Below are 16,822 nucleotides of genomic sequence, written 5' to 3'. Positions count from 1 at the left end.
ATAGTAGGGTATGTTCTCTTTATATATAATATTTAAGGGCAATAAGAAGGAAAGTTAAAGAACAATTTAAACAACTCTGCCCTACCAGACTCATGCATTTATTGTAGTTGTTCGGTATTTGTACATACTAAAGGTATCATAATGTTCTGATTATTTCTTACACTGTGGCGATTGGTCTAATGTAACGTTTGTATGGTCCAGAGGCACGCAACATAGTGCTGATGACAGCGTGCCAACATCTACGCGTGCAGCTTGCTCGGCGCGATGAGCTGCCGCAGTGCGCCGACATGCTCGCCGACCTCGTCACGCTACTGTGGAAACGATCGGACAACGACCGCGACCTACTCGACCACCATGACCACCTCGACCACCACGACCACGAGCACGATCATGACCACCTCGACCCCGATGTAGACGTCCTCTGCCTTAACACGCTCGATGTGCTCGTCGAAACTGTATTGCATCTTATTGGAGGGAACTCGCCTGTGTTGGTAAGTATTTGTCTTATCAACATAACATCACCTAAATAGACTAAGAGCAAATATATATCTATGTATTTGTATGTATCTATGTGTGTATGTTTTTATTTATTTATGTATTAGTGTTATATTATTATTCATGTACTTTTATTATTTACATATGTAGGTATATAGAGCTGTTTTTATTGTATTACATGTATATTCCATTTTTTACTGGGTATTATTTAGTTTATCTTTAATTGTACGGTTATTACCCTTGTACTCGTACATTCTACAGTTTTCTTTCAGCTTCTCAAAGGTTGACTGTAAGAGAGTTATGGGATAAGTCCGCCATTGTATATTAAATCATTTATCAGTGTTCAATATAAATTATGTACAATAAAAATTTTGCAATACAATACAAAAATGTTTTTGTAATATTTTATTTAAAAATGTTTTCAGATAGGATATTCTGGAAGCTACAATTTAGTCTGGCCTGCATGGACATTCAACTGAAATTAACAATTGTCAATATTTTCATTTCTTGGTGTAATAAAAACCATTAGGTTGTTTGTCATAAATCTTCGCAAACACATTTGAGTATTATTGTTTGAGAGTTTGGACTCGTTATCGCGTGTTTTTAGGAACTATAGTATGTTACGTTAAAAAATGTAACATAAGTTTACTTTATCGTCCCGGCATAGAATGGGTCATCCCTTCCTTTCCCTTGGGTGTCGTAAGAGGTAATTTAAAGAACTTAATGATTAAGGTACAGGCAGCAGCATTCCTCTAAAATCGACACCAAAAGCCAAACTGTGTTTGCCAATCCACTTGCCAAGCGTGATAACTATTGGTATAATCCCCCAAATGGTGAACTGCCATTAGGAATAGCAGTTTAACATTGGGTACCATAGGCGTTTCTTATGGCAGTCTACGGAGGTCTATGTTCAGCAGTGAACAGATAACAGTTCATATGATAATAATTTTACTGAATATCCCAACTTGAAGGCCGGTCAATGTCGTGATTGTGTAACTTGTTTATATTTTTTTTTTCTTTACAGGGATCAATGGTCGCCGGCTTGTTGGGTGCCATGGAACTACTCAGGCCCGCTCATTACCAAAGATTATGGAGTCACTTAGCACCACATCCGCACGATCGGAAACCCTTGAAAGACTTCTTGATGCGAGCCTTCCTCGTCTTCAGGCATCTTATCGAGCAAGATGTGAGTATATATGCATACCTATTATATAACTGTATGAATATAATTGCTATCTTATTATATGCTTAGTTATATTTCACTTCTTCGCTCTTCAAATCGCAATAGTCATGTTTTTTTTTATACAACTTAGAATGGCAAACAAGCTGACGGCCCACCTGATGGAAAGTGGTAACCGTCGCCTATAGACATAAGCAATACCATGGACATAACAGAGTATACTATTTCGCCTATAATACCCCCCATGCGTTGCCATAAGGACAGGCTACTTGAAATAAGAAAACCGGTATACATATGGATACTTGTACAGTTTCGATTAAATTTAATAGCGCCTGCTTGAATAAGATTAGCAAAAGTTACATACTTGTCATTAACAGTATAAGTAACGTGCATTATGTGAAATTCTTTGCATAATTATTTGCAGGTCTTTCCATCAGACTGGATGGTACTTAGAGTGCAAAGCTGTAAAGTACTATTGTCCGCTCTACAAGACTTGGCGAAACCATTACTCGAGAGGTTTTTAGGAGATGAACCACCACAATTTGATACTCAGGTACAATATTTTTTATATAAATACGGTATATTCCTAATACAATATTTGATCATCAAATATATTAGTGATGTGATCCCAACGAGGGGTTTGTGGGGTGAGTAAAAACAATATGTCGACACTTATTTTTAAATCAGGAGGCCCTTAGTCGGCATTAATAACATTCTGGGATGAAAATGAGTGGCGATATATTGTATCTCTCTTAAATTTTTATACGGAACGCTTGGTTAACGTGATAAATTGCAAAGTAAAAGTAGTAATTCTCAAAATAGTCGTCTAAAATTTATCGATGGAATATTTAATTTAGCTGTTGTGTTCTGTCACCAATGTTCCATGATAGGTGAAAGGCAATTGAAGAACTAGTTACATAGTTTATTGTTGGACGGTATGATACTGTACGATTTTATCGTTATAATATCATAGGATAGCGAAATATGTACAATTGTATGAGAAGTTTTTAATTTTTTCGTTGTTATCGTGAAGTTGTATGATATCACGATGTTATGGTTTTATATGGAAATTTGGAAGCATTTCACATAATATGCGCGTTGTTATAATATACCGTAGTAACGATCTTATACTAGATTCATTAATACTACAGCTTAGATTATAGAGTGTCCTCATAATACCTTGAAAAAAAGTCATCTTTTTCATACAATTTTGCGTGTCACGCATTGCGTGATAAATAGTTATGAGTGGTTTCCTTTGTAATTTCTATTCTTATTTTGTCTTATAATTTCTGTATTTTTTAATGCGTAAATACTACGTCTGTTTAATGCGTAATTCATTTATTAAATAATATGTTAAGATACATTGTATGTGGAAGTATATGGAACACTGATAAAAAAACGAGTCAGCTAATTTAATAATTAGCTGATAAGAAGTTGACCCGTTTTTGAGGCTCAAGGCTATCTATATAATCTAAGTACTAGTAGTTGATACCTGTAAATAGTTGTGCGGATTCATTTACCAGTATGGTGAATATGTGGGCGGTGTGGAGTGTTAACTAACGTACTGATGACTCGGTCGGCGGCGGCAGCTGTGGTCGGGCTACCTGGAGCTGGGCGTGGCGCTGGTGACGGCGGGCGCGCTGCAGCCCGAGCGCTGGGCGGGCCGCGGGCCCGACCGGCCGCGCCTGCGGGCCCTCGCCGGACACCGCCTGCTCGCCGTCTGGAGCCGCCTCGGTGCGCACGCACGCACACGCGCACGTGCACGCACACATGCACACACACACGCACACGCACACACGCACACGTACACACGCACACACGCACACACACACACACACACACACATATACACATACACACGCATCTACTAATGTACACACTTACTCTACACTGACACTCGCTATTCCACTTACGCTTATTTCACGCTCATATTCCCTATTTCACCCATTCTCCTATTTACGTCCCTTTCAATAGAGGGCAAAAGGTAACTTATAATAAACATACTGGATCCCTATTGCTCATTATAATCTTGCAAAAAGTCTTGAAGTATATTATTTCTAAAAGGTTATCGCGTAGAATACTAAAATAAGTATTGACATGACTTGATATAGATTGCAGAGTGAACAAACAAACAAATAGCTTACAAAAACTTCTTTAAATATATATATATATATATATTGGTACATATTGCTAATCTTTGTAATCTGTATCATACTTTGAAGAGAACAAAAAAGGTTTCCTTAATTCGAAAAGATCTTGAGTAGTAACTTACTGATGTACTTACAAAATTTTGGATCAAAAGATAAATATGTATCATATATACAATTATGTGGAAGGAGCTTTTTGATAGTCTGTGTGGTAGTACATATACAACAACGTTTATAATCAACAGTGGATAATTTATGATTTAAATGTTAATGACATATCTTTCAATAAAAACATCAAAGTAATGAAGGCTGATTAGAGAAAAGAATCCCTTGAAAAAGTCTGCTTACCCTATACAAAACTTTTTTTTAAAGTATGTGTCTTATATAATTTAAGATTTTTGACCAATATATATTACTAACATCAATTGAGAAACTAATACGAGATTGGTATATACAGGTCCAGCACAACTACATTTGATAGGCGTAGGAGTAGGTGCGTTGCTAGAGGTGACCCTGATCGGTTCACTGCGGCGTCAGGCGCTAGGTGCACTAGTAGCGCTGATGGCGGCTGAACGTGCCTCCGCCGGGCATGCTCGCCGCACAGAAGCCGCGCTAGTTGACAAACTGGACTCACTGGTCGCCGACAACAAGGCCGACGACCACTATCGACGGCTTTTCGACACTGTGTGAGTACCTTAACAACTATTTCATATTTGCCATGGGTATCCCTATAAAATACAATATAACTTATTGTACATTTGTCAAACGACCTGTTATAGGATTGTATTCTGTGTATTTACTAGTGTAATTTGTTTTGTTTTCATAATATCGTAAAAGGGGACTTTATGAGTTTCCGGGGATAAGGAGTGGTAATACTTTTTATTCTTGCTCGGCCACCATAACATCGTAATTATCTTCCACTTTGTAAAAAGAAGTGTTCGTTTCTCAATGATTCTGATTGATTACTTAAAAAGGGCTCTGCCAGTGAACGAAAGTGTTAACCATGCAATAATATTCTTATTAAGTTAACACTTAAGAGTTTTACAATTACCGGGTAAATAATCATCGATTTTTTCAAACGATTTCCAAAACGAGAAGCCCGTTTCTCTTTGTGCATATTACGTGATATTTTCACCATTATGATTTATAAATAATTTTTACAATTAATTACATTTACGTTGGTCCCGTATTAATTTTATGATGATTGAAGCAGCTGTTTTTTTTTCTAGCCGCATTGGTATTTGAATAGCAATGATGTATTTGTAATGTATTTGTATATTAATAGAAAAAAAATAACCGTAATTTAATTGTACACGCTACATTACTTCAGGGAGCATTTAAGTTCAGTGTAAGTATTTAACAATATACATGTACATGTTTACAATTTTCAACATTATCAGTTCAAATGTTTTTAAAGCAATGATTGTTAAATAATTTACCAAATTATATATTATATTTAGAGAAAAGAACTATCCGAAATCTGTTATTGGCATTCGAACAGAATCAAAGTATTTTTAAAATTCTAATTTCGAATCCGGCTCGAAGGACCATGGAAAATCATATTGATTTTAATTTTAGTATAAGTTTATAGAAACGTTACATTGTTTTGTCTACAGGATAAACGATTTAACATTTTAAAAGTTCTGTGTAATGCTGTACTAGTAATATGGTACATACTATATTAGGAAAAGTTGTCTCAAATGCCTTACGTATTTGATAAGCTTGGAAATTCAATGCATTGCACTTTGGCCTGTTGTCATGTACACCAGAATTAAATGTTACCGTGATATAACTATGTATGGCAGACTGATGGAGCGCGTGTCGACGGAGGGGTGGCGCGAGGCGGGTGCCGCGTTCGTGGGCTGCGTGACGCGGCTGCTGGAGCGGCTGCTCGACTACCGCGCCGTCATGCAGGGCGCCGAGCACCGCGACAAGCGCATGGCAGCCACCGTCAACCTGCTTGTACGTATATCTGCCTGGTATACAGTGTAAAAGTGGAAACATACTATCGGATGCGTCCGTTAGTCACGGCTGATGTATGCTGCTTATTTCGAATCTGGACAGTACATGGAACTGGAGCTAAAATATCTCGTGTTACAGTGTTCGTTCACTAACGTAAATATATGAATATATATCTTTCTTCAGTCGTACTCTAGACAAAGTAGTCGTGGTTTTCACAATGACAGTAGATCGTCGATGAGGCTCTCTTTCGCGATTGAAGTCCTCGCAATATGTCTCCATCTACTTCTGAAAATGTGCAATCGATTTTAATGACATTTTGTATATGTGTATTGTTTCCTCCAACTGTATAGAGGATAGTTATTATATTTTTACACACTAAACGATTACTTGAATGACAAATGTGCATGGTGTTAATCGATCATGCACGAGCTTTTAACGACCATGTAATTTTAGACATATACCTATAGTACATTTAAATAAATACACATAATGTTAACAGAGATTTATAGAGTCGCTGTTGAGTTTTTTGCGACATCTTCTCAACAGATAACAACCTTCCGAAACCTGCAGTAGATTAAAACAATTAACGATTTTAAAGTGTTTGTAAACAAGTCTTTTTGAATAAAATAGAACTGAATTGATAAAAAATGGACCCTGTGGATGATCATATAAGTCAAAACAACACTGTTGGATTAGCTACTAAATATAAAAGAAAGTAGATAGTGAGTAGTGCGTTAGCGTAGCAAATCATTGAATATAGCATCAACGATCCTTTTGAATAAATCCTTCTTGTAATAATCTGTAAGAAATATTGCATTTATAATATTGGTAGAATTAAAACAATTTCATATAATACTATTATAATACCCTTCTTATATTTAAGTGAATACACATTAGAGTGAATATACAATATATCACTTTATAATTTTTTGCAGAATTTCTACAAAAACGAAATTGATCGTAAAGAGATGTATCTACGTTACGTATACAAACTACACGACTTACATATAGGATCTGAGAATTTCGTAGAAGCTGGCTGCACGCTTCTGGTAAGTACACCATGTAATATCCTATTATTTTTTTATTTATTTACTCATTGTTATATATTTCATATCTAAGTGAGTCTTCAATATTATAAAATAAATTATGAAAATGGATGAAGCATAAAATATGCATAAAGTATGATTCTATAACACTCAATTCGTATCCATAACAGGCAATTAAATTTAAAATTGTACTTTTTAACAGCTGTATGCAGAAACTTTAAGCTGGGATAGTGATCAAATCGGCGTAGATCACGAATATCCAGACACTCCAGAATGGAAAAGGAAAGAGGCTCTCTATAACCAAGTATTACAATACTTCGATCGTGGAAAGGTAAACAGTTTTCCATAATATTTATTTTGTTCATATTTAATTAACTGACAGGCAGTTACAGTGAAGCCCACTACTGGTCATGATCTGCTATTCCTGATGGCTATGATATAATTCTTCAGTACCCTGTAATTTTACCCTTTAAGCCGAAACACTTAACTGTATTAGTGACTTAGCAGTGTAGGTGCCAGCATATAATGACCATCCCTTCCTTTCCCGTGGATATCATAATAAGCAGGAGCTTATGGTGGAGGGATGGGTAGCAGTGTCCCTCTTAAAACATCACCAAAGGCCAAACTGCGGTTGTCAACCCGCCTGCCAAGCGTGGAAACTACTGGTAAAACCCCCCTTATAGGGGCGGCTAAGTTCAGCAGTGGACTGTTAACGGATGATAAAAGAAACAAACAGCCGTTTATGCAGAGTGACTTTATGGCTGAAATACGAGTGGGACAAAGGTGCCTTTTTGATGGATAGATATATAATATTAATTGTAAGGCTGGTTTCAAATGAAGGATGAAAAGATGAGGATGTAGTTGTCTCATCGTAGTTAATTAATTAAATATAAACCACCACGGTTTTTAGGGGGAAATTAGTGTAGTTCAAATTGACAGGTCATATTGTTAGAAATAGGGACTAACCCTTTCATTACCAGCAATTCCTCATTCACCTTCAGTCTTGTGATGGAGTATCTAAATTTTAAATTGAATAATGTGTAAATAAGAGCTCTGTTTATTGTGCAGTGCTGGGAGAAGGGCTTGCCGCTGCTGCGCGAGCTAGCGCGGCTGTACGAGACGCGGCTGTGCGAGTACACGCGCCTGGCGCACACGCTGCGCACGCACGCCGCCTTCCTGGACGCCGTGCTCGCAGACCTGCGACCCGAGCCCGAGTACTTCCGCGTCGGCTTCTACGGCAACGGCTGTCCGCTCTTCGTCAGGGTTAGTCGCTGTACGATCTAACCCGTGGAGTGATCGGCTCTAGGCTAGCTCGCTACACCCACTGCGTAACCGATTTTTGAAATTACCAAATTTCTATTAGAGGTTATGGATAAATGGGTTTATTACCTACATAAATTTATGACCTACATAAATTTAATGAAAACGTTGCTGCAAATTGGAGTTATGCAACAGACGCTGTTGTATTAGCGCGCGGTACCACTTTTTTGTTCGGTACAACGTATGATGCATAAGTGCTTGAGGGGTTAATTTTAGCGGTGCCATTGAGATTTTTAATAGATAGTAATGTAATAGTAACCCCGACTGTGCTATTATTTTCCGCTGGCAAGGCACCAGTAAGGGTTGATAGATGGAGGATGTATTTACGTCAGTTGATTCATCGTGATGAATTTACAGAATTTCTTTATTTCTAGCAATTTTGGGATTGCTAAATTTCATCATTAACAAAATAACCATTCCTTCTAATGTCATTGGGACTACTCCATTATGCCTTATGGATATTTTTATCAATTTTGAAACCGATAACATATTTGTAATACAATCCGGCCACGCCGACATGGCCGGATATATGTTAAAAGAGATAACTTCAGGAATCATACTACTGACTGTTTTTTCTTATATTTATCTCCAGATATTTCAATAGTAAAATAATGTTGTCAATTCTTACTAATATTGTAAATGTGAAAGTGTGTTTGTTTGTAACCTTATAGCGTCTTATAGCGCCTTAACAGCTTAATCAAGCCCTATGAAATTTAGTATTCGCGTATTGTATGGGATGGAGAAGGATATAGGCTATTTTTTAACCCGGTCAATAAACATATGTCTTGCAAACAAAGTCGCGGGTAAAAGCTAATACCTAATATTTTATAATATAAAAATTGTATTTGTATAGAACAAGCAGTTTGTATATCGGGGACATGACTACGAGCGTATCGGTGCCTTCACGCAACGATTGCAGTCGGAGTATGTTTCCGCACACATACTCATGCGCAACACTCCACCTGATGACTCCATTATTGCTGCAGATGGACAGTGTATGTTATTTTTTTAATTATTCTAAATATTAAACCTATAGACATAAGCAGTACCATGGACATAACAGAGTATACTGTTTCGCCCATGATACCCCCTATGCTTTGCCATTCCTGAGGACTCAGGTCTTATTCCTATGTACCCTGTAAATTCACGCCATATCCCACCCTTCAAACCGAAACACAACCATGCAAACACAACTGCTTTACGGTTGAAACACGAATGGGACAGAGGTACCCAGGCAAACGACTTTTGGAATGTCGTTTCGTCATTTATGTATTTCACACTTTATTGCACCAAGTAAAAAAAAAAATAATAAGTACAGTATGAGAAGTGACGCAAAAGGCGGTCTTATCGTTAAGCAATCTCTTCCAGACAACCTTTGTGTAGAGGATATTGAGACAAAGACAAAGCGTAGGTGACTCACTATTATATTATTTGTCATTATTCCTATCGCCTTGTTAATGTCGTTGTTGCAAAGGGCATAAGAATATTAACTGCATATTGTACAATTTGTCATCTCAAATGCTCCTATAAGTCAGCGTACAAGCGTACAATTATATCTATGTTTATTACGTTTACAGTTAACTTAATCTTATGATTCTATATTAGAAAAGACAAGTACCTCCAAATACTGATATTATTTTTAAGTGGTGAATTGTGAAAATATGTCTTACATCATACTATTTCTTTCTCAACTTCAGATATCCAAATCTGCAATGTAAAGCCTGTTCCCGCACCGCGCGTGTGGCCTTCGTCGGCACCAGAACAGGTAAAAAGGTTCTACGCGTGTAACGACGTGGATACGTTCCTTTGTGACCGGCCACTACATAAACCACCCATCGACAAAGATAACGAGTTCAAGGTATACATCTTAACTATTTCAAAAGTTTATATTTGCCCAATTTTTTGAATGTACATACAGTTATATTTTTTAAATGTATTTTTTTTTTCTCTTTTTTACAAAATTATTTCACTGTAATTGTTGGGGAGTATGACATTTCTCAGTTTTATGGTGAAAAATAAATAAATAATTGTCTTGGAAAAATACAATTTATTATTCGTTATTTGTTAGAAAATTATGCAATGAAAAAAACAAAAGCAAAATAAAAGAAGAACAGTGACTGATAAAATAAAAAAAAAATATAGGGCTATTAAAATAAAAAAGGTTGCAATCTTCAACAGTAATATACATCTTTAACTCTTAACATTTGATTGTGATGATTTACTACTACTACGAAAATCATTTTCAGAGTTTGTGGATTGAACGCACTACACTAGTCACTGAAAATACTCTACCTGGTATATTACGTTGGTCGGAGGTCATATCAAGATCTGTTGAAGAAATCCCGCCAGTAGAGGTTAGTTCGAAGCACTATTTTAAACTACAAAGTATGATATTTCTTTTTTTATCTACAACATAGAATGCTGACGCTGATGGCCTACCTGATGGAAAGTGGTAACCGTCGCCTATAGACACGAGCAGTAACATGGGCATAACATAGTATACTGTTTCGCCCATGATACCCCGTTATGATTTACGTGATGCGTTACCATTTTTTTTTTATACGAATTAGAATGGCAAACAAGCTGACGGCCCACCTGATGGAAAGTGGTAACCGTCGCCTATAGACACGAGCAGTACCATGGATATAGCAGAGTTTTTTTTATTCAACTTAGAATGGCAAACAAGCTAACAGCCCACCTGATGGAAAGTGGTAACCGTCGCCTATAGACATGAGCAGCACCATGGACATAACAGGACATAACAGAGTGTACTGTTCCGATCATGATGCTCCCCATACGTTACTGAGGACTCAGGAGTTATTCCTCTGTACCCTGTAAATTCACACCATATCCCACCCTTCAAAGCGAAACACAGACATGTAAACATAACTGCTTCACGGTATAAACAGGAATGGAACAGAAGTGCCCAACCAACCTTCCTAAAAGTGCTAAACCACTTTTGTACAAAGTCTCCCTCTGGTGATGTCTTAAAAGCGATTTAGGTAAGGGAACAATTCATCTATAGTTCAGAGAGGGAAAACCCAAAATAAAAACGCATAGTGGGTCAGCGTGGCAATATTGTGACCCTTTAAATATAAAAGTTTTTTTTTTATGCTACATTTTGATGCCTTAACGGCTTAACCAATCACTATGGAATTAGGTGTAGACTTGCTATATTGGATGTAGAAGGGTATAAGCTGCTATTTATCCCGGTCAACCAACATGTCCCGGTTACGCGGACGAAGTTCTTCGCCTTCTGCTTGTTTGCTATTCTAAGTTGCATAAATAATCTAGCTATATATCATTTAATATTGTAACTTTGTATACCATATGCAATTGTCTATTGTAATGTAATTATCTCTCTAATAATCTTTACTCATGACTTGTCCGCTTACCCGGGATAAGTATATCCTTCTCCATTTTAATTAGTAAGCATACACTAATTTTCGTGATGATTGCTTATGAGCCATTAAAACACCAAGAGATAAGAAACAACCTTATTTTTAAATTAATAACATTAGTAAGGATGAGGTGTAGTGGAGAGAAAAAGAGTGAGCAATACTAAAATCACAAACCTATCAATTTCGTGTATATTATAGTATATGTTGTCTATGTGTAAGTATATTTGTTATTTATATGTATTTATTCATTTATATATGTGATTTTAGTATGTATATTTATCAATAATTACTAGTACCGCATTATATATTCTGAAATTATATTATAGTATTCTGAAACTTTCCTATGGTTAACTGGGAGAGAATGTTTTTAGCATTAAGTCCGCCATGTACACATATTTGTACTAATGAATAAATAAATAATAAAGTACGACAATATTTCAGTTCGCCTGTGAGACGATGGAGGCAACGGAACGCGAGCTTCGTAGCCTAATATCCCAATACACCGCGGACCCCTCACGCAACATCAATCCGTTCTCCATGCGATTGCAGGGCACGATTGACGCCAACGTCCAAGGTAGGCCTCTGTTACTCGTATTCATCTTTTAATTGTTTACGCTAATAGTTAATTAACTATTGTTGCCTGACTTTATTAAAATCTCGACAGTAATAAAATTTAAAAGGACTTTAACCAAGTTACTATATGACAACGGTACATACATATATATTTGTCACGCTTGTTTTCCTTTATGGTAGGCGGAAGCAAAGAAACGCCTAATGCTTCGACAGAAACAAAACTGCACATATAATCTTGATACATTTAAAAAGATTAATTTTATTTATTTATTTATACTTTTGGACACATTAAATAATGTCTACATTAAATTAATAATTTCATGTTATGTTTCAGTTGATCTTATTACTCTGTCTAGAGTTTTTTTTAATCGTATTACCCCTAATATACATATATAGTGGTATATATCTATGTATCTATCCTATTTAAGAGCTGCGCTCTTGTCGGTGAAGCTCTTGCCACTCACTACGATTTTCAGCGAGTCTCTTCACCTCTTGATACGACACGACACCAACTCCTTCCTTGAACTGCCTGATGTAACTATGTCTCGGTCTCCCTCTCCCCCTCCTTCTATCTTACCTTCTATTATAATGTTCATAAGTTCGTCGTGTCGTATCAAGCGTCCCAACATTTTTCCCCTTCTGTCCTCAATAGTTCTAATAATTTGTCTTTTTTCCTTAACCCTAAGCAGGACCTCCTCATTGCTAATTCGATTCCTCCAGCTAATTTTCTCCATCCTTCTCCAGCACCACATTTCAAAGGCTCCAAATTTATCCATTTCCTTCTGAGTTAATGTCCACGTCTCACATCACAAACACACATACAGGACGGATCATATAGAGATCTATCTGACAGAATATATTGCAAGCAATATAGCCGTTTGGTCTTATTACTGTTATCTATTAGGCGGTAATTATTAAGTAATCTTTGTCTTAGGTGGCATTACGAAGTACGAGCAAGCGTTCCTGACCCCCGAATTCTCGAGGACGGCAAGTCCGCGCGAGGCGGCGGCCGCTGCCAAGTTACGGCGGCTCGTCTCCTCACAGCTGATGGTTGTAGACGCAGGCCTCGCCTTGCACGAGAGGCTGGCGCCAGAAGAAGTCAAACCCTTGCATAGGCGAGTCTTTTTTCTGTTCTGAGATTGAAAACAGACCAATCAAATTATTTTTCTGAAATAATGTCTGTTACTCATTGAGTGTTTAAAAATTAGTATAATATTTCTTAATATTATTTTATGATTGTCTATAAATATATTATAATTATAAAAAAAATATATATACAAAAATAACTACCTACTTTTTGTACTATTGAGTCTAAGTAGAAAACAGTTAATTTTAATAGATCTATATTCTTCTCAGACGGCTGGTAGAAAGATTTAACCAACTGCGACAAAACTTGGGGCCTGGTCTTGCTCGCGGTCGACGACAACTATCGGAAAGTATAGTAAAGTAAGTAAATATGTAATTATTTTTTCTGAAAAAGAACAAGTTTTTTCTAATAATAATATATTATATATATAACATATTTACTCCTTCCATCGACGTTATTTCTTTGAATTTTACTATAATAATATAAATTTCGCGTGTTCTTAGTATTTTGCAACATGAATTTGATTTTCAATATAATTATAATTCAATATAATTGTTAAATTATATTTTTTACAGTACACCTCTACCGCCAGTGCCGTCTCTCGACAAGCGATCTCATAGTACACAGCAGAGTGAGAACTACTATGAAGATGGACATTTCTACAATAAGCCTATTGTAAGTATTTTTAATTAATTAAAAATTAATTCTTATTTTCTTGTTTTTTTTTTTTTCTTTATACACTGTGTTTTTTAGATTTTCAAAATTAAAAATATAATTTAATGATGAATTTTCATATAGTTAATTATTGCTGCTTTAAACTTAACTATATGACTTTTTGCTCTATTAGATGAAATTATCCATTTTCCAAACAGATTTAATATAAAAATCTAGTACCATTTATTCAACAAATAAAACTATGGCAGGAGGAGGATTGTTACAACTGGATTTAGTGTACCATTGCTAATAATATTATTACCCTATCGTAGATCTATTGATCTAACTTCAACCCTAAGGGATGAGTGCAGCTCACCTCCGTACGGGTTCCCTGGAAACTATTTTGGTTAATTTCGTTATGATCAGCCAACTGGCCTGACCTCGTCCTCACCTATCCCTCGCTAGGAGTGTATATTAATAGCATAGGCGATATGACCATACAATTTTCATCCATTGAAAAAAATTCTATGGCAGTATTCGCTGGAGGAGAGCGAGCAGCAGAGTATAATGTCGAGCAGTGCGCCGTCGGGCGGCGCGGGCGCGGGTGCTGGCGTGGGTGCAGGCGCGGGCGAGCGCTGGTGCGGCGAGGAGGGCGGCATGGCGCGGTCGGCGCCGCCGCTGCCCACTCGGCCCAAGTCGGCCTCGCAGGACCCCCGCAGCCCCACCAAGCCGCCGCACCCGCACCCGCACCCGCACCCGCACCCGCACCCGCACCCGCACTCGCACTCGCACTCGCTCGACAAGTATCGGTCAGTAATGCTCTGTTTATACATCTTTATTTATAATATACTTGTTGTTTCCCGCGGCTTTGCTTAAGTGAATCAGTATATAAGGTTAAAATATAATCTACCCGTATATCTCAACTTAAACCTTACATTAATGTTTGGCTCATACAAAAATAATTGTCACTTTCTTCATGATTTGAAGAATAACTAAAGACGTCATCTATTGAACCTGAGACACTTCCATTATGACGCAAATGATCTTAAAACTTGACACCAGATGCCGTCATCCTCACGAATAGTACTAGTACATAACTAAAAATATACTTACATACATTTTTTTTTTTCAAATATGTTCCACCCATTACGCATCTATAAAATTGTTACGTATTATAGTTAGATATGTACTGAATATATGTATTTTTTTGATCTATGTACCTCAAGAAAAAACCACCCCTTATTTTCGAAATTTTTTGCGACCTTATAATTGTTTAGATAATTATTAAAAAAAAAAATATATATATATATATATATATAGTAATATAATGCTAGTTGGGAGCTTTCATGTCGCTTTGGTTTTATTTAAATATCTATCATAGTTTCATAGAAAAATAATTTTAAAATTTGGGATTATAATTCCCATTTTCTAATAATGAATGAGGTTAAAGGTTTGATAAGTCATCAAAAATTATATCCAACAACTAGTAATATATTAAAGGCACTGATGTCATCAAGGACACACGTGCAGATTTCATATGGAAACATGGCAAGACCCTTTGTTCAACCACCTAAGTGAAAGACTACTCCATCCAAAGGTTGCCTGGAAGAGAGCTCTTAGCGATAAGGTCGCCCATAGTTTTTTTATTGTGATTATTTCTTGTAATTGTTTATATTTATAATAAGTTTACTATTGTAATCTTTTGGATGAAACAATAAAGAGTATCTATCTATCTAAATTGCATAACTAAGTTTAATTTTTTATAAAATTTTAAATGACAAATATGTTGTCAAACAAAAGGATGTATGTTTGTATAACATTAGCTTATATTGTAACAGGGAAACCATTGATGGTGAAATAATCGAGACACGTCGACATAGCCGCGCGTCGTGGAGTGAGCCAGGCGACGCCCCGCCTTTACCGCCTCGTGTTTCAGGTTCGTTTAGTCACTGTATTCTCTATTACGATAAATATTAATTAGTTACTGGAATATAGCGTACAAACTATATAAAATAATTCATGGAATGCATATACTAAAAATTCATATACTAGATGAATTGTAAATCATGTTTATTATTAATGAGTTGATATGACACTTTCTCTTTTACATTATTGGTATGTAAAATGTAATTATTAATGTTATTTAACTATATTTACCTATTGAAATTTATCGGTTAAATTACATCTATTTTTTTACATTAATTTTGTATAATATGTATATTAATAATCATCAACATTAGTGCTGTATCCTTATTTAATTAATACGTAAAATTTGCATGGCTACAATTTTTAGGCGATTTAACAGACGCCAAAAAGTTCTGTCACATGGCCTTTATTATATTAAATGTCTGTTTAAAGCAAATATTTCATTTCGTTAATTTCATTCATTTCGTTTATTGCGCTCATTTCATTCATTCCGTCATTTCATTCATTTCAATTTACTTTATTACGTATGGACGGATATAAGTATTTTACTTATTTTCACAGTACGTAACAAATGCTGTTACTGCTTATTACAATGTCAAAATGCATATCTCTAATGAATGAATAAAATTTAATATGTTTTCTTACAAAATCTGTTAAAAGTCAATAGGTAATTAAAAGAACAGAACATATAGAATGCAGCAACATGCTAATTAATACAATTTCAAAGTTTTGACCTATTTAGATGTTTATGTTCATTGATCATTTATTATTGGGGTTGAATTTAAAAAGTTATTCTCTACAACTAATTTTAATTTGATAAATTTTGGTGAAATTTATATATGTTACGATTTGATTCATGATTATATTATTATAATGAATCAAATTTGTTTTGTGGCTCAAATCTTTTAAATCTTACTCATGGACTTGGTTCAGGAAATGGCAAAGGATAACTGCTTATACATTTTTTAACTAAACACAAAATATACGCATGTAACACCTTTTTCTATAAGAAAGACAGTAAATTATGGACC

At 36.0% G+C, this 16,822-nt stretch overlaps 1 protein-coding gene across 6 annotated transcripts in view; it reads left to right on the top strand.

Annotated features, from left to right (window-relative positions):
* The window catches only part of LOC113511893 (dedicator of cytokinesis protein 3), an 85,849-nt gene that overhangs the window by 65,135 nt on the left and 3,892 nt on the right, over nt 1–16,822 (top strand). For 3 of the 6 annotated variants that reach the window (XM_052894569.1, XM_052894567.1, XM_052894566.1), the window contains exons 17-35: nt 202–491; nt 1,520–1,681; nt 2,100–2,228; nt 3,265–3,409; nt 4,280–4,508; nt 5,153–5,170; nt 5,628–5,784; nt 6,720–6,833; nt 7,033–7,161; nt 7,899–8,093; nt 9,004–9,145; nt 9,848–10,008; nt 10,397–10,504; nt 11,993–12,125; nt 13,059–13,239; nt 13,481–13,570; nt 13,787–13,886; nt 14,400–14,674; nt 15,704–15,801. In XM_052894569.1, the coding sequence (XP_052750529.1) occupies nt 202–491; nt 1,520–1,681; nt 2,100–2,228; nt 3,265–3,409; nt 4,280–4,508; nt 5,153–5,170; nt 5,628–5,784; nt 6,720–6,833; nt 7,033–7,161; nt 7,899–8,093; nt 9,004–9,145; nt 9,848–10,008; nt 10,397–10,504; nt 11,993–12,125; nt 13,059–13,239; nt 13,481–13,570; nt 13,787–13,886; nt 14,400–14,674; nt 15,704–15,801 (2,856 nt within the window). The remainder of the gene's footprint in view (nt 1–201; nt 492–1,519; nt 1,682–2,099; nt 2,229–3,264; nt 3,410–4,279; nt 4,509–5,152; nt 5,171–5,627; nt 5,785–6,719; nt 6,834–7,032; nt 7,162–7,898; nt 8,094–9,003; nt 9,146–9,847; nt 10,009–10,396; nt 10,505–11,992; nt 12,126–13,058; nt 13,240–13,480; nt 13,571–13,786; nt 13,887–14,399; nt 14,675–15,703; nt 15,802–16,822) is intronic. The other 3 variants (XM_052894570.1, XM_052894568.1, XR_008252804.1) reach the window with 2 other exon arrangements.

The sequence above is a fragment of the Galleria mellonella genome, unplaced genomic scaffold (genome assembly GCF_026898425.1).
Source record: "Galleria mellonella isolate WM207_F2 unplaced genomic scaffold, CSIRO_AGI_GalMel_v1 utg213, whole genome shotgun sequence".
Lineage (NCBI taxonomy): Eukaryota > Metazoa > Arthropoda > Insecta > Lepidoptera > Pyralidae > Galleria > Galleria mellonella.
Note: the sequence above shows the minus strand (reverse complement) of the source record. Positions and strands in the feature narration are given on the sequence as shown.